The sequence below is a fragment of the Fusarium vanettenii genome (assembly GCF_000151355.1).
Source record: "Fusarium vanettenii 77-13-4 chromosome 16 genomic scaffold NECHAsca_50_chr16_1_0, whole genome shotgun sequence".
Classification (NCBI taxonomy): domain Eukaryota; kingdom Fungi; phylum Ascomycota; class Sordariomycetes; order Hypocreales; family Nectriaceae; genus Fusarium; species Fusarium vanettenii.
The window spans coordinates 159,702-177,326 of NW_003315839.1; the positions used below are offsets into that span (position 1 = coordinate 159,702).

Genomic DNA, 17,625 nt, shown 5'->3' on the forward strand with positions numbered 1-17,625 from the left:
AATGATGACTCCTGGGAGGAAATCAGGGAGCTCAAACCTTGTAGTGTTCTGTTGGGTAGTTTTTTCAGGTGCAGCAGTTGGCTGATTTTGACGGACAGGCATGTATTGAACCTGGACATGAGCGGGCTGGTCAGTCGGGCCTGGCTGACTCTCTTCTGTCTGCGCTGGGACACTTTCCGGGTGATCGTAGGATTGCTGAAGGCCAACCAGGGCCTTCAAAAATGACCAATGTGCGGCTTGCCACACTCCGAGTTGGAGTTTAGCAATGTCAAAGCCCTCGGTCGGTTTCTTAGTCTCGATGCTGAGGGCGATGGGTCGATCTTGAACAGGCTCGAAATCGGTGAAATTGAAGACCTTGCCAGGTAGTTGGTGTACAAGACAGTTGATAGCCTCTGCTGCTGGGGAAGGACATTTTGGGGGTGTCTCATTCTTGGGGTTGACATGTATCACAAAGTCGACCTTTTTTGATGTTCCTGGGGCTCCGTGTTGATAATCCGGCATGATCGTGGCGTGGATGCTGCTGGGCGTTAGCTTGATTGCTGAGGCTCTAGAAATCTCCGGCGCTTACCAACTTGCAGGAGTGATTAGCTGATTTTTCAACCGTTTCCCAGTCTCATGAAAAGCGAGCTCGAGCATAGGAGTATGGACAGCCTTATTCCACGCGTCTTCGTGGTGGCCATGGCTATTGCATTCAGCCGCCTTATCCAGGATGTCCAACACGGCCATGACCGACGGAGTTTGGCCAAGTTCATCACGGGCATCAGAAAAATAATGAGTCGCCACCTCTGCCCAGTCGAACTCATCGTCACAAGCTTGGGCCGCTTGCAAAACCTCTGGTTGCTGGGATGAGGAAACGATCCCGAACCCTTCCATAACATGATCCATCCTAGCCAGAAGCCTACGTAGACTTTTTGGTTTGTCGGTGAAATGTGCAAGCTCTCCATATGAGATGCCACTTGGGTGAAGTTTCCAAAAACGTATCTGTTTTGAGGGTGACAGCCGCCCCGAGACAGAAACCGAGCATTCTGACGGCTGCTCAAGGTCAACCTCGGAGCGAACACCTTTGGAACGCTTTGAGGCGGAGGTTTCGCTTCCTATGGGTTCTGGACGCTTATTGGGGCTCTGCCCCCGTGGTTTAGGCATATTGGATTGGTGGTTGCTGGCAATTGAGGAGGAGGGGGTTGGCGGATTGAGCCGTCGTCGTTTGGCGGGTTTGGGAGCGGCAGTGTCGAGATGATTATCAATCGGTATATCCTGAAGCCATGCAATAATGTCTGGCTCTGACATGTTGACCCCAGCGCCCGGATTTTACGTGGTCGTCAATCTGTGATGATGGATGAGGGTGAACACTATCATACCCTGCTGAGCAATTTGGTTGGCGAGACAATGGTTCTGCCCTGCCTCGCCGCCTTCTAGTTTAGCTCTAGCGTGGAACCAATAAGGGAGGGGTGCCCCGTGCGTAGTGCCTGACGTGTTTGGCACAAAACAATCGACCACGATAAGCTTGACAGGGCCTCCAAATTAAACGTACGGTAACAATGTCTCTATCTAAAATTGTAGATTTAATAATTTGACTCCATAGTCCCCTATTAAAGTTCCCTTTGAATCAAGCATTAGTTTAATAATTGATACTTAGGCACCGACTAAGAAAGGCAATCCCAGAGCTGCCGCCTTAGGGTAGCTCGTCCCCTGTTATTTATTGCTTGTCCCTTGTTGCCCGATGCTCCACGTTAAAGGACGAGAGTAATGACAGAGCGGGTCAGCATGAAAGGAGCAGTTAATAGCAGTGTAAAGCACTAAAAAGAAGGGCAGGACTTAGTTCATTCTCGGCAGGCCCGAGCATGTTAATGCCAATGGATATATTAAAGGATAAACTGTCGATCGCGTATCTTATCTAATCCTGATTAAACCATGAGCACGTATGAAAAGTTAGGGCTCTATAGAGTTTATCTTAAGGGTAGGGATTTAGCTAAGGCTTATTAGCTGCTTAGGAGGTTACAATTGTCTAATAAGCCATGCAGAACATCCCACCACTCTTACTAGGCATCTAGTTTACCATTATCGGCAGCCGCCACACGTTGCTCAAGCCACTCCTCGTACGTCGTCGGCTTCCTCCCAAGTAGCCACTGGAGAACATTGGGTGAACCGTTCAGACCGTATCTTTCATACCACAGTACAAGTCTCTCAGCAACGTCTAGATTTCCTGCATTATAATTTTCGCCAAACGATGCTTTTACAAGCTTCTCCACGGTTTCCAGGTAGGGCAACTTGACAATCTTGATCTGCTTCCCCAGGGCCTTTTCTGTCGGCGGCACGAGATCCTTGTAGGCAATTGGGTATGTTGAGCTGAGGGGATATTCGGAGTGATAATGCTTCTCTCGTTCCTGCAGCACCTTGAGTGTGGCCTCTGCTAGATCTTCGAGAAAGATGTGTGAGTTGGGGATGTTGTGATCATATGGAAGACTCAGAACAGGCTCGTCTTCATGGATCCATTTGGCGATGGGGTACAAATTCTCTGCCAAAAAGTTGCAAGGCTGCAAAACCGTATAATTCAGCGGACTTTCGAAGAGGTACTCTTCAATGTAGCGCTTGTTATCGTGGTTGAGCGGCTTGCGTAGTTGTGGCTTGAGGACCGACGAAAAGCTGCATTGTTTTAGTGACTATTATACAAATGAGTGTGCTCAACAACAACAAGCTTACACAAAGTGCTTAAAATTGCCTTCTGCTTGTTCTGCAACAGCGGCATCGATCGCGTGATACCCATTCTGGGTTTCTTGATGGTGCATGCTCGGGCCAACGTAGTATACGGCGGTGACACCTCGAAAGACCTCGCGCACAGCTCTGGGGTCGCTTTGGTCCGCACGAACAACGTCCGCTTCCGGAAATTGGGAGCGCAACTTCTGTTGAGAAGCTTCGCTATTGACGACGAGGCGGAGATTCTTGAAGTTCTTCGCCAGGAGGGGTACGAGCGGACGGGTCTGCTTGCCGGCTGCGGCAAACACCAAGATAAGGTCTTGATCAAAAGAAGACATTTTGTGTGTGTTATGGGCTGAGGAAGATATTGAGTGTATAGTTTTAAAATACTAAAGCGTCAGTAACTAACATGCGATGAGGCATCGCATTTATATCATCATGCCTTGCTCCTTTGGATGACAAATTGACAAATTGCGACTAGAAGCCTGGTCCTTGCATCATGGTGACATTTACGCCGATTACGCTATGCATATCTTTTAGTACTAATAAGGCTACCCGCCATGGTGTCATGAGTGCCAAGGGTGGGAGTTCGGCGACCAGCAATCGCAGAACTCATTGCGCCGGATACCTAAACCTGGGGCCCAAGAGTAACCCCTCTGATCTACAGAAAATCCCTTGAGATGAGATTTATTTCGTCCCTCGTTGCGTTGTTGGCGGCATGTGCTTGGTCCTGGCAAGCTTTGGCCTTGCTGGGGTACGGACACTCCCTGATATTAACCTGCTCCTTTGACAACGAGTTGCTATAGGGCATTGCTACCTGGGAGGCGGACTCGACCTTTGTCTGCAGTGAACGCATCCTCTTGCTTAGTGGCGAATACCACCCTTTCTGCCTGCTGCTCCTGCGCCTTTGGACCGACAACTTCCAGGAGATCAAGGTAATGGGATTCAATGCGGTCTCCTTCTACACGTACTGGCCTTTGCACGAGGGAAACCCTGGCGGTTTTACCACTGAGGGGGTGTTTGCCCTTGGGGAGTGGTTCAAGGCTGCCAAAGAGGCCGACATCTACCTGATTGCCCGACCGGGTCCGTATATCAACTCCAAGTCCTCCGACCCGGGCTTTCCGGGCTGGATGCCGCGTGTCCGGGGCGATAGCAGTACTCTCCGCACGACGTCGGAGAGCTTCTTGTATGCAACGGAAAACTACACGAAGCATGTGTCCAAGATCATTGTCGATGCCCAAATCACCAACTGTGGGTCGGTGATCCTCATCCAAGCCGCGAACGAGTATTCCGTCTTGTCTAGTCACCAGAACGGGCCTGTGACTGAGTACATGGAACAAACACTTTGGGAGAGCTGTGTATAAAAACACCTACGCGTCGGGAGTAGCTCGTTAGCCCGTATATGCTCGCCGGAGGCACTAACTGGGGCAACAAAGGTGCGCCTTATGTAGTCACCACCTTCGACCGAGAAGCATGTTCTTCAATGAAGTTGCAAGACCAGTTCTTCAAGGCCACCCCGGCTTTTCTGGCCTCGAAATCCTTGCCAACAAGTACGGCCTACACCAATGACTTTAGCCTAATAGTCACCCCACTGACGAATCCTGACGACGACATCGGTCTGTACGTCTTGCTTCACATCGCCTATGAAAGTTGGGCAAGGACACACTGCAAGCTGAAGGTGCTATTGAGCCACGGCAACCTCGTTATTCCCAGACTAAGCGAGGGCGCACTGACTCTAGACGGCCGCGACTTCAAGATACACACCGTTGATTACGACGCCTGGGGCCAGAAATTGTTGTACTCTTCGGCGGAGGTTCTCACATGGATGAAATACGGCCGTGGTAGGAAAGTCCTCGCTCTCTACGGAGGCCCCAATAAGCAGCACGAGGTTGCCATAGTCACCAACTCCCGTGTGGAGGTATTGGAAGGCCCCAAAATCACGATCAGACGTGAGCGTGGCTTGACTACTTTCAATTGGTTTACCTCGCCAGAGCGAACGGTCCTCAGAATTGGTGAGACCGCCGTATACCGCTTGGTTGAGCATTCACTACTTGTCCCATAAGCCCCAGTTTTTGACCTCCAAGATCAAAACTCGGCGTATAACCACTTCACTCTCTACTTCCCTCTCCAGAGCGGGGTTCCTATGGCACCACTGAAAGCAACCCAGATGCCGTCATCGTCAAGGCAGGCTACCTTGTACGGAGCACCAAGGTTTCTGGCAAGAACCTAAGTCTTTCGGCCAACTTCAACAAAACCACCTCCGTGGAAGTTATTGAGACCCCCACTTCAGTGTCCAAGGTCGAGATAGGTCAACGCGTCTCGTGGTACGGCTGACAATCTTCAGACCACAGTCGTGTACAAGACCCCGACCTTTAAGCCCCGTGATCTCAACTCGGCCAAGTGGATGTGGCCTGACCCTCTACCTGAAATCTCGCCCAAGTGTGACGATTTCTTTGGGGATAGAGGCTGATCACAATTCTATCAACAAGTTTGGAGCCTAGTGTAACCCTGTTGTGTTAGTTGGTAGTCTTGTATATCAAGGCCACTTCATTGCTATTGAGAAATACACCGCACTGGAGCTTGGGACCATGGGCGGCAACTCCTATGGCCACTCCGCCTGCCTTGGCGGAACATACGTTGGATCTTGGCATGATGAGGCTATTACCGAGACCACCAAGCTTTCACACACCATTCCTAAGCTTAAGGTGGGCAGGGAGTATGTCTCGACCGTGGTTGTTGATAAGAACGGCCAGAATATGAACCACGACGTAGGCCACGACAGCATGAAGAGTCCTTGCGGCACGACCTACTACTCCCTCAGTGACACCGAGGTGAGTTAGAAAATCAGCGGAAACCTTAATAGTAAGGAGTATCAGGACAGGAAACACGGCCCTCTTAATGGGAGAGGAAGTTATGTGGAGCGGCAAGGCCGGCATCTGCCAAAGCCGCCACCCCGAGACTGGGCAACCGGTAGCCCGGTGGAGGACAGGGTAGAAGCTGGCATTCGCCTGTACACGAGGCAGTTCTCACTCGACCTCCCTCAAGTATGGGTTATTCCTTTGGACATCGCTTTTGATCGAGTCAAGGGCGTGGACTTCCGAGTGCAGCTTTTCGTCAACGGCTTGCAGTTGAGCAAGCTTATCGGCCGCTTGGGAGGTCAGACGTCTTTCTCCATCCCCGAGGGCATTCTCAAACACAGGGGCGACAACACAGTCACCATCACGTACTGGTCTCAGGAGGGGTCCAAGGGACCCACGGACATAATGGGCATTAGCCGGCGTGCAAGTCCTCGGTACGCCGAAAGGTTGATGTTGTTGATTCCCCCTAGTGCCTATTGAGGAGAGCGATGACCATGGGTGCATGCGTCCAGATTCATTCGCCGAATACAGCTACTAATCATATTTCTGTAGTCCCAAACATCTTTGCACTGAATACCATGGTTTTATTAGTGGTCTTGTGACACTACCCACTCCAAATCAATGTTCATGACAGTCACGGACCTATCACCAGCTACGGCCTGCAAATGATATGTTCGCCGGGACATTTATCCTCATCAACTACGATATGCCCATCAGGAAAAAGCAGATGTACATCAAGCACCTCGACATCGGGACGAACAAGTCTGACACGATCCATGACCTGACCCATCTCCCAACTGAACGACACCAACCACCCCTGCTTTGTCCGCACCCGCTCGAGTGCTCCCTTCTCCCAGCTGCGAGGACAAGCCGGCAGCAGCCTAACCTCAACCACATCGACCCCTTCCTTGTTGACTTCCATTGACTGCATGAGGCATTCAAGGATACCCGCGCACGCACCAAAGTTTCCATCGATCTGGAAGGGCGGATGGGTATCAAGCAGGTTTGGAAGGGTAGACTGTGATAGAAGAAGGTCCATGTTCTCCCCGCATGCCTCGCCATCCAGTAGACGGGCATAGAGATTTAGAAGCCACGCACGGCTCCAGCCTGTGTGGCCCCCGCCATGAGCGAGGCGTCGCTTCAGCACTGCCTTGGCTGCCTCAACTAGCTTTGGGGTCTTGCTGGGGCTGATGAGATCGGCAGGGTGCAGCCCAAACAGATGCGAGACATGGCGGTGGCCAGGCTCGGCTTCTTCATAGTTGTTGAGACCCCACTCCTGGATGCGACCTGCGTCATTGACGAGGATGGGAGGAATCCTGTCCAGAGTATCTTGGACGACCGTCTTCAGGGTATGCTCTTGTAAGCCCTCGAGCCGATCCAGGCTCCAGAGGAACTGCGTCAGGGCCACTCGGATCAATGTCATGTCCATGGTGGACCCCTCGCAGAAGACGCCGACCTCCCCCGTTGTTGAGTAGAAGGTATTTTCAGGCGATATGGAGGGATTGGCGATGAGATATAAGCCATCACTCGACGGTACCAAGAAGTCGATAACGAACTGCACGGCGCCCTCGTGGCAGGCAAATATGCGGCGGTGCAGCTCCTCGCTATACTGATACCGCAACATATCCATCACAGTCACTGACACCCAGAGGCCTCCCAGTGGCCACACCGTGGCAGATATCCAGTGGTCTTGCGGGCTAGTGTCGGCCCAGATATCAGTGTTGTGATGAGCACACCAGCCCCTGCATCCATACATTGCCTTTGCCGTCTCTTGGCCGCGTATGGACATACGCTCCAGCAGGTCAATGACGGGGAGCGTGCATTCATCCACCAGACTGCACGGAGCTGTGAGCCAGTAGTTCATCTGCAGGTTTATATTGATGGTATATTTGGACCCCCAAGGTGGCGTGAAGCTGGGGTTCCAAATACCCTGCAGTGTCGCGGGCAGAGCTCTATGCCCATCACGGCTGCTCGAGATGAGTAGATATCGTCCATAGTTATGGTACAGTGCCACGAGACCAGGATCTCGTGATTGCCGAGTTTCAAGACGGGCATCCGTAGGCTTTTCAGATGCGTCAGGCCACATACGAAGGCTCATGCGGCCAAATAAGCCTTCATAATCGCGTCGATGTCTCACCACGAGCTCGCTCCATGTACGCATTAGCGCACAATCCACGTCGGTGGTTGCAACAAGTTCGGGGTCGGGATGGCGAAAGGTAGTCTGCGCTCCTATCGCAATGGTACAAGATGCTGAATTGATCACCAAGCAGCTGCCGACGGCCTCAATGGCGCCCTCCTCATCATCACAGACGGCTCGCAGGACGGAGCAGAGTCGGTTACCGCCAGCTCCCCTTGGTGTCGCATGGAGGACTATGCGTGATCCCTCGGACTTGATGGTGTCGGCGTATGTGTTTGTCTCTATGGGATCGTCATTGATGCGATCTAGGCGGACGATGAAGCGAGTCTTTTGGGACGCTGTAAACCGCCAGAGAAGAACGTTGTCGGGGAATGAGGCAATCATGTCGCGGCGATAAGATGCGCCGCCGTGCTCGTACTCGACAACTGCTTGCGCTGTGGCGAGGTCCAGATGGCGGTGGTAGTTGGAAACCTGCTCGTGGCCAAACTCAAACGAGGCCGTCCCCATGGGCTCGTAATGACGCTGGCTTTTGGGATTGGCGTAAAATGCAAGTTTAGCAAGAGCCTCCGCTTCAGCATGTTTGTCGGCTCTGATGAGACTTCGGAGTTTAGGAAGCATCCGGCGAGCGTCTGGGGGTGTCCTCTCTTGAGGCCCACCGCTCCAAACCGAATTCTCATTGAGCTGGAGAACCTCGGCCCCGGGCTGACCATGAACGACGGCCCCCAGACGGCCATTGCCCACGGGGAGGCTCTCGGACCATTGCGAGGAAGGGGAATTATATTGAAGCCGAAGGTGAGAATGTTGCTCGCTCATTGTCAGTTTGGGGAGGGTATATTCAGGAAGGCGGCCGGATACAGCCGATTCTCAGAGGGCCAAGGCACCAAGAACGAGGATTATATAGTAGCTAAGAAGCACGAGTGAATGACATTGGGTCTGTCAAGATTTGATCGGGGGCCCTCGGGCAGTCAAGCTTGGCTCATCTGCACGCACTTTCCACATGGAGCCTTGTGCATGATGCATAAATGAACCGACGGTAATTTAGTTGTCTTACGGCTGTTTTATATCCGTCGGTTGACCAAGGACCGACGGCAAAATGAACGTGACCGACTTGGGACCAAGGTCATGAGGGGGGCCATCGGCCTTGAGGCCCGGGAAATAGCCCGAGATCTGCACCTTTCATAATTGGGGCCGCATATCTCAGCCGAGTAAGCACAGAACTGCTACAGTTGTTTCTACGTAGCACAGTATTGTCTGGATGTAGATTATAGCATAAAACGAACGGGGAGAAACACAGAGGTTCCAAATTTGTCATGAACTACCCATCTCACTTCGAGCCGATATTCAGCACGCTGTAGAGCCTCACCCAGCATGTCCTTCGCCGAGAAGCGGTATGACTGGAGCGACCTCAAGGTCCTTCACCGCAATAGGCTTCCTACGCGTGCTCACTTCTATCCATTCTCGACCAGAGACGATGCACTCACTCTGAATCGCGACAAAGCCGCATATCAGTCCTTGAATGGCACATGGAAATTTCGCCACGATGCCTCCCCCTTTGAGGCACCTGACTGGGAGAACGCCCAGCCTCTCACCTGGGCCAACATCCAGGTCCCTGGCATGTGGCAACTTCAGGGACACAGTCGGCCTCTGTACTCGAATGTCAACTATCCCTTCCCCGTTGACCCGCCGAACGTGCCGCTGCTGAACGAGACTGGCTCGTACTGGCGCTGTTTCACGACACCAGCCGATTGGCGAGATCGTCAGATACGGCTGCGCTTCGAGGGAGTCGACAGTGCTTTCCATGTATGGGCAAACGGCCTTGAGGTCGGTTACAGTCAGGGAAGCCGGAACGCGGCCGAATTCGACATCAGTTCGCTGCTCCACGAGCCAGGGTCCCTCAACACTCTCGCCGTCCGTGTCTATGAGCTCTGTGATGGCTCTTACATTGAGCGACAGGACCAGTGGACCCTGTCTGGAATCTTTAGGGACGTCTATCTTGTCGCTTTTGACTCACTCGCCATAGTGGATTTCGAGGCCTTCCCCATTGTGCACGAGAGCCTGACCCGGGCTTCTCTCAGGGTGCGTCTGACCGTTCAAGGTGCTGAGCCTGGGACCCTGGCCAAGGCCGAGCTGCTGAGTCCCGTGGGATCATCTCTGTGGCAAACGACTGCAGCACCTTCCGAGGATCTCGAGCTTGTCCTCGAGGGAGATGACCTCCACTTGTGGTCGGCAGAGTCACCAGTGCTCTATACCTTGCTCATCAAGGTCGGCAGCTGCTTTGTCTCGCATCGAGTAGGCTTCCGCCGCATAGAAATGAAGAGTGGAAACTTTCTCGTCAACGGGGACCCCATCATTCTGTATGGCGTCAACCGCCATGAACATCATCACCTTCATGGACGTGCTGTCCCCTACGAAGCCATGTACGCGGACCTCATTCTGATGAAGCAACACAATATCAACGCGTTGCGATGCTCTCATCAGCCGAATGACCCCAGACTCTACGAAGCATGCGACGAGTTAGGCCTTTACGTCATGGCCGAGGCAGACCTCGAGACCCACGGATTTGACCCAGTTGAGAGAACCGCTATTGAGAATGCACATCTGATGGACGGGAGGGAACTCCAGGAGTTATCCTACGACCGCGCAAAGGCTTGGACTTCTGACAACCCCGAGTGGCATGATGCCTACTTGGACCGCGCTGTGCAGCTGGTGGAGAGGTTCAAGAACCACGCCTCAGTCATCTTCTGGTCTCTGGGAAACGAGGCCTTCTACGGCAGAAACCACGCCGCCATGTACCACTGGGTGAAGAAGCGAGACCCGACGCGGCTGGTTCATTACGAGGGCGACCGCGAGGGCGTCACGACCGACTTTTACAGCGTCATGTACGCCACCATCGACGAGCTGAAGGAGCATGTCCTTGCAAAACCAGATCGGTGCTTGATCCAGTGCGAGTACGGCCATGCTATGGGCAATGGCCCTGGAGGTCTCACGAACTATATCAACGCCTATCGATCTGACAGGCTGCTCCAGGGAGGTTACATCTGGGAATGGTGTAACCACGGCCTTCTCAAGAGAGAAGGCAAGCTTTCGTACTTTGCTTATGGTGGTGATTATGGGGATACACCCAACGATGCCGACTTTGTCATGGATGGGCTGACCTTTTCTGACCACTCACCCACACCCGGCTTGGTCGAGTACAAGAAGGCGATTGAGCCGGTGACTATCAGCCTGGAGAATGGGAAACTTCGCATCAAGAGCCACTATGCCTTTGTTAGTCTAGACCACCTATGTGCGTTCTGGCACTTGGTCGGTGAGGTGGGAAACACGGACCTACATGATCTTGACCTACCTCTCGTTCCCGCAGGTGGAGAAGCCCTAGTCAACCTACCTGACCACTGTGCCACCTCGGACAACTATGAGTGGCTCTTTGTGAGTCTAAAGCTGAAAGAAGACACAGCTTGGGCTTCCAAAGGCCATGAGGTCGCATGGGGTCAGGTGCCATTGCCGGACAACCACAGGGATCGAGACCTGGTTCTCCCAACGGCGGTTTCACTCCCCTCCACTGAGCCGTCGGTTCGAGAGTATGATGGACGACTCGTCGTGTTCTGGCCAGGATTTAGCCAAGTCTTCCACTTTGACCTGGTCCGGGGTAGTCTTAAGTGGGCGAATGACAGGGGCGCCGTCATCGACAAGGGACCTGAGCTGGGCCTCTACCGCGCCCTAACCCAAAACGATATTGGATTCGGCGGTGATGGCGTCGAATGGGGAAGATTCAGACTCTCAGAAACCAAGATGCACATGCGGAGCGCCAGTTGGCAACTGGGAGCGGATAAGAAGAGCCTTGTCCTCCATTGCAAAGTTCGCGTCGCCCCCCCTGTTCTGGCCTGGGCCAGCAACGCCACCATGACTTACACTTTTGGCGAGGAAGGGGTAAGCATACACGTCCAAGGGAGCTTCTCTGGTACGCTTCCCACTCACGTGCCTCGCATCGGTCTGACCATGTCGCTTCCCAAGCATGTCGACAGAGCAACATGGTATGGGCGTGGTCCAGGAGAGTCGTACCGTGACAAGAAGCATGCAGCTCGGTTCGGACGCTGGGAGTCGTCCATAGATGATCTACATACCCCTTACGAGTGGCCGCAGGAGAACGGAAACCGGAGCGATGTGCGCTGGGTCAAGTTGCAGGCAAGCTCCGGCCGAGGACCAGCGCTAGAGGCGCGTATGGAGTGCCCCTTTAACTTCTCGGTTCGCAAGTATGCAACGCCGGACCTGGACCAGGCAAGGCACCCCCACGAACTGACGGAACTAGACGAGACAATCCTAAATCTGGACGTCGCCCAGCACGGGCTGGGGAGTGGCAGCTGCGGACCGCTGGCCTTTCAGGGTGACAGGCTGCGGCCAGAGAGCTTTGACTTTACGGTTGGGCTGAGCGCAACGAAGGAGTGAAGCCAGATATCCATTGTAGATCAGATATCAACTTGAGGAATGTCCTCTGAATCTAGTGACGTTCTCCTGCCTCATGCCATGCAAACTCAGTGCTAGATTAAGTCAAGCCCACCTACATGCACGATCCAAGAATATTTAATGTTATTTGCTGTACTTGAGGTATCAGTAGTAGTACAAGCACCAAGGTTAGTAAATGTTCAATAGCCGTTAAGTAGTACACATGCGTGCTTCTCTGACCTGCTAATTGACAAGGAAAGACAAGTAAAAGATTGAACCTTGTCACCACTACAATAAGATTTGGTCAAATCGTCTTATATAAACCGAGCTCTTAACCCGTCGGGTAATTAATTTCACGCAAGTAGTGGCGATTCCCAACTTTTAACAATTACTACCCTTGGCACCCTTCAGCATGGGTACTGTAGCTATCCTTCCACCCTACCGTTCAGCCCCCGGGCCCGGGCCGGCACCGCCCCCGAAGACCGACGAGGATCAGGTGGCTTGCGGGGGGATCCGGGGTCGGTGGGTCATCTCCGCATTGTCAGGATTCAGGGGTGGAGTTACACGAACCGGATGGTATGGTTGGGTTGGACTTGGACGGAATCAACCGTACGTGTACTTATATAAGGTGAGATGCGTCGACAAGTCTTTGAGTCCCCTTCACAAGGAAGGATATCCTCCATTCCCTCTATACCTCGGTATTTTGTTTTTTGCCTACCATCTCCTGCTGATCCATCAACAACACCAACATGGCGGACCCAAGGTCCCCGGACAGCCAAGGCTTGGAGGGTGAGAAGCTTGGTTCAAAAGTGGAGGACCACCAGATCGAGTCCGTTCACGACGAGATTCAGAGAGTCAATATCCAGGAGCTGTCAAATCGCGCCATGACCTGGAGGTCCAAGGCCGCATTGCGCCTTCTTGTCGTCATTGTCATTCAAGGCCTGAGTATGCCACAATCTCTTCTCTGCCCTACAGAGTCAACGAGCTGACATGTATTTGCTCATAGGTGTGGCTGCCTTTGCCATCGATGGCAACATCATTGGCGGCATGTCCGCCCTACCAGCCTTCCGGGAGCACTTCAACGTCAGCACCAGTGGTAGCGGCATTGCCCTTGTCCTCGCAGCTATGTCCATCGGCAACATCGTTGCCAGTTTGTTCCAGTGGCTGTCTGATATGATTGGCCGCCGCGGCGTCACCTTCATCGGCAACATCATCCTCGTCGTCAGCTGCATCCTCCAGGCCACCGCCCCGAACCGTGCTATCATGATCGTGGGCCGTGTCTTTGGCGGGGTCGGGTGTTCGCTAAGCGCCACTGTAGGTCCTCTTTACATGAGTGAGGTGGCCCCCTCGGCTCACCGAGGCCTTGCCGTTGGCCTGTATTGCTCCTGCTACAGCATCGGGTCCATCGTCATCGCCTGCGTACTGCTTGGCGGCTCCTACATGGAAGGGAACTGGACGTGGAGGATGCCTATGCTCTTCCAGCTGGCGCCTCCAGTCATTGTTTCGGCCCTGGTGTATCCTTGCACCCCCGAGAGCCCTAGATACCTAATCTACAAGGGCAAGGTCAGGGAGGCTGAGCATGTTATTGCCAAGTATCACACCGATAGTGGCCTTGTTAGTGACCCCATCGTCGCGGCAGAGCTCTCTCAGATTCAAGCTTCTGTAGAGTCTGTGGACTCGACACCCTGGGATTTTACGACATTGTGGAGCAAGAAGAGCGCCCGGTACCGTCTCAAAGTCATCTTCATGTACGCATTCTTCCAGCAGTGTAACGGTACTTGTGAGTTTGGTCTATCTCTAATTCTTTTCCAAGCCCCCTGAAAGCTAACGTACAACCAACCTCAGCAATGCTGGGTTACTACTTGCCCGGCATCTTGTCCCTCGTCGGAATCACAAACACCCAGCAGCAGCTTGGCATCAACGTTGGAATGAGCGTCGTGTCTTGGCTCTCGACGCTTGTCGGTTCCGTGATTGTCGACCGCGTTAGGCGCCGATTCCTTCTCATGGCCACAATGGGCGTGTTTATATTCTTCCTGGCCATGATGAGCTTGACGGGCGGGCTATTTGACAATGGTATCGCCATGAAAGCCATGGGCATCCTGACCATCACCTGGATTTACCTCTTCCAGATATCCAACGGCCTCTTGTGTAAGTCTTTACGAAAACAAACTCATGATGGAGATATTGTCCTAATGTAGCCGACAGCAAACGCCCTACACAATATTTACCCCAACGAGGTCCTCCACTACAGTCAGAGAGCCAAGGGCATGGGCATGTACAGTTTCTTTCAAAACTGCTTTGGTCTTGTCATGACATATGGAATGGGTGAAGCCCTTGCTAAAATCGAATGGAAGGTAATTTCGCCTCCTCGCCCTTTCATAACTCTTGCATGACAGCTAACGGGGCCTGTCCTCTTGCAGATCTACTTCATCTTCATTGGAATTGACAGTGTCTGCCTGTATCTCACTTGGTACTACTTCCCCGAGTTTCAGCATCTCTCCCTCGAGGAGATCGACCACATTTTTGAGACTCCTGGCGTTCACCCCGTCAAGATCTCTAAAGCCTTGCACCCGAAGAGCAGGATGGCCAACAACAATAACTAGCTGAGGAAAATTCAAGGTGGGAAGTGGACACGTTGGAATGTTGAGCGGACTATCTTGGTCCATGTCGGTCATTTTGCTCATCCTAGGATAATCAAGGGAACGCTCGCTACGTGAATCTAAGCAGTTGTGTTAAAAATAGAAGTGACAGAGCTTCAGGGGACTCATCTATTGCGCGTATTTCCGCTGGTGATTGCCGCTATCGTGGCTTCGCACCATGACCCCGTGAATCTCGTTTCCATTCCCGGACTGCCTGCTTCCGGACGCAATATGAAGATGTATGCCGCCAAGGGGTATTGTGGATATGAGGCCCAAGAATGGGTTCAAGTGCTGGCGTGTTTTTCGTTTGCGTTAACAGCGTCATTGGGGTGTCTGAGTTGATGGCTTGAGGGCATTTCAATTCAGAAACAAGAGTGACTCTGAAAAATGTCTATTATACATGCTAAGACATTCCGGCATCATTTACCATATCGATCAGAGAACCCCACGTAGCTCCATCAAACATATCAAACATCACATCTGGCCCACCAAACTGGCCTAAATTCTGATCAGAGTTCTGGCGCCTGTCTGGGAAAGTCGTGGGGATGGGTGCATGATATGGGCCCAAGACTCGTTCACTCTCTGGCATACTCAAGTCTGGGAGGGATGGGAAGGTGTCAAATTGAAAGGAATCGTATAGACTCGTGGCTGTCTGGTAGTCGTTTGGATCGCGGTTTGGCGTGTCTGGGTTGTAGTAGTCGTTTCTTGTGGAGTTGTCGTGCCGACTATCAGGGCCGTTTCGTAGGCTTGACCTTGGAAGTGGGATGTGCGCTGTTAATGGATTTGGGGCCTTTGATGATCCTCTAAGGGCCCTGGATGGAAGCTGCGGTGAGGGTCGGGCTCCAGAGCGAAGACGCGTTCTGGGACTATCTGTGGCACGTCGTTTTGCTGAACCAGTTCCAATGCTCGACGGCCTACCACTATGAGCAGGTCTACATGAGTAACCGGGTTCAACGTCTCCTTCTGGCCGAAAGCGTTTCCTCTCTCTGGTCTTTACCTCAATGCTGCTCAATAACATGGACAACACCTCTTTACAGTCTTTTGCCATGTGCCAGCGATTGCTCATGGCAGTCAGGAGACCCAAAGCGGATGATATCCCACTTCGAGAGTCAGCTAGATAGCAATGATAAAGAGAAATACATACGATATGGCCTTGACTGGACTATATGACTGGAGCCGTGTGGCAAGAGCCAAAACGAGGCCACTCATCCAGACAGCAGTCATATACCCTGGCCAGAATAAAGGTCCCTCAAGGTCCGAGTACTTTCCAACAGTCTCGATAATACTGGTCGCAGCTCCGATGCATACCTGCAAGCCGGCCCTGAATTCGGCGCTCGAGGGATCTAGGGATAGAGCAGGCCTGTTGAGAAGGAGGACGCAGTAATGATACAAAACAAAAGGGAAGACTGTAGGTTCTGGTGTAAGCTCTGGATTTTCCTGTTTGGTCCTTGCATCGAGGCGTGGTTGGGTCAAATTGTTTCCCCATGCTGACACGTCTGCTTTGAGGAAGAGAACAGTCTGATCGTCGGCTCCTCTATCAGGTATCGACTTGTGAAATATCTCGAGTAACCTCCCCACTAGCTGGGAGTACCGCACGTGGTTTTCCAAAACTGACTGGGTTTCTCGGCGGTGCTGGAGAATGGCCGCTGCTCTCCTCGATGGCCCACTTGGAGTCTCACTTGGGTTCCGCCCCAGACCTGCATCCTCTTCAGGGGAAGGATCTCGGCTCTGGGCTCGCAGTCGTGGAGATGCTAGACGTCTGTCGGGATGGTTTGCCGGGAGGTGAAGAATCAGATTATCCGCAGCAGCAACACTCGACGGTGAAAACGGTGACTGCGCAACTGGTTCATGCAAGTCTCGATGGCCAGGTGCACAAACATCGATATCAGAATCCTGTATCCCATTTGGATGCCCCAGGGACTGGCTCAGAAAGCGATCAAGTACGTAAAAGCTCCAGAAGATGCGTTTCCGCATATCCCGGTCTTCAGGGGACAAGTGCCAGTACCGGAACGGACAACGGTGCATGCCCGTCTGAAATATGGATCTTGATATTAGCCCACCGACGGATGACGCGTGCCGGAGGGACATTGTCGATATGAAGTAGACCTGGGCGGCGAGGAGGGCTTGGATGGAAGGGATGTCGCACGGGAGAGCGAGGAGGCCTAGCGTGGGGAGGAGATCAGAAGCCGAGCGAATGGACATAGACGATAGTTCAGGCATATTATCGTTCTCGAGGCGAGCGATGTTGAAGATGCATTTAAAAGTGACGAGACGGCTGAGAGGTGTGGTTGATGGGTCGCGGTAGAGGGCGTCTAGCTGGGAGAGGCATTCTGGTCCATGGAGGAAGGGAACGAGAGGATGCCAAATACGGAAATATGTCAAGACTAGTTGCCTAGCTATTGCGTAGTCAGGCATATTGCTCAAATCAAAGGATGGGCTTGCAGTTGCTGGTTGGCGTTGATCATTTGTCTGGGCAATGCCGGCTTCGCCTGATGCTCCAGCCTCCAGTCCCATGTTGCGACCGCCCTGCTCATCTCCGCCGACGATACAGTCCTCTGGCGACGGATCATTGAGCAGTTGCTCGCCGTTTTCGCTGGTGTGCTGTCTATTTTCTGATTCCGCATCCGGAGCGGTGGCGAATGCCCTGCGGACGGTGTTGATGAAGTAGACGCCTGAGGAACTGCCGACGTATTGGCTGTCGCCGTTCTTGAGGGCTCGAAGGCTTCCAATCTCCGGAGTCATTGCAAGTGGCCGCGGAGGAGATTGGCCGTCGAGTCCTCAATGTCTTTGGACGTTAGAGGATGGTAGTTGAAAAGTGTGGGGAGAGCGGGGGAGCTTTCTCGCACATAAGCTAGTC

The 17,625-nt window shown here is 52.9% G+C and overlaps 6 protein-coding genes across 6 annotated transcripts; 3 read left to right on the forward strand and 3 right to left on the reverse strand.

Moving 5' to 3' along the window:
• Positions 1–2,039: 2,039 nt before the first annotated feature.
• Positions 2,040–3,032, reverse strand: NECHADRAFT_55574 (uncharacterized protein; the record flags this gene model as incomplete). The annotated part of the gene is made up of 2 exons (XM_003041218.1): positions 2,040–2,643; positions 2,701–3,032. The coding sequence occupies 2 exons, from the start codon at positions 3,030–3,032 to the stop codon at positions 2,040–2,042; spliced, it is 936 nt and encodes a 311-aa protein (XP_003041264.1).
• A 380-nt stretch (positions 3,033–3,412) lies between these two features.
• Positions 3,413–6,032, forward strand: NECHADRAFT_88793 (uncharacterized protein; the record flags this gene model as incomplete). Its single annotated transcript, XM_003041181.1, has 6 exons — positions 3,413–3,448; positions 3,501–4,052; positions 4,082–4,706; positions 4,826–5,018; positions 5,222–5,525; positions 5,571–6,032. The coding sequence occupies 6 exons, from the start codon at positions 3,413–3,415 to the stop codon at positions 6,030–6,032; spliced, it is 2,172 nt and encodes a 723-aa protein (XP_003041227.1).
• A 172-nt stretch (positions 6,033–6,204) lies between these two features.
• Positions 6,205–8,502, reverse strand: NECHADRAFT_88794 (uncharacterized protein; the record flags this gene model as incomplete). The annotated part of the gene is made up of 1 exon (XM_003041219.1): positions 6,205–8,502. One exon carries the CDS (start codon positions 8,500–8,502, stop codon positions 6,205–6,207), a length of 2,298 nt encoding a protein of 765 aa, XP_003041265.1.
• A 555-nt stretch (positions 8,503–9,057) lies between these two features.
• On the forward strand, positions 9,058–12,132 carry NECHADRAFT_106593 (uncharacterized protein; the record flags this gene model as incomplete). The annotated part of the gene is made up of 2 exons (XM_003041182.1): positions 9,058–10,257; positions 10,312–12,132. The coding sequence occupies 2 exons, from the start codon at positions 9,058–9,060 to the stop codon at positions 12,130–12,132; spliced, it is 3,021 nt and encodes a 1,006-aa protein (XP_003041228.1).
• Positions 12,133–12,878: 746 nt separating this feature from the next.
• Positions 12,879–14,732, forward strand: NECHADRAFT_55554 (uncharacterized protein; the record flags this gene model as incomplete). The annotated part of the gene is made up of 5 exons (XM_003041183.1): positions 12,879–13,074; positions 13,136–13,909; positions 13,975–14,277; positions 14,335–14,483; positions 14,550–14,732. The coding sequence occupies 5 exons, from the start codon at positions 12,879–12,881 to the stop codon at positions 14,730–14,732; spliced, it is 1,605 nt and encodes a 534-aa protein (XP_003041229.1).
• A 1,036-nt stretch (positions 14,733–15,768) lies between these two features.
• NECHADRAFT_55541 (uncharacterized protein) lies at positions 15,769–17,510 on the reverse strand (the record flags this gene model as incomplete). Its single annotated transcript, XM_003041220.1, has 3 exons — positions 15,769–15,868; positions 15,913–16,446; positions 16,588–17,510. Coding segments are annotated over 3 exons (1,557 nt in total), but the record flags the coding sequence as incomplete, so codon positions are not given.
• Between the last annotated feature and the right edge of the window lie 115 nt (positions 17,511–17,625).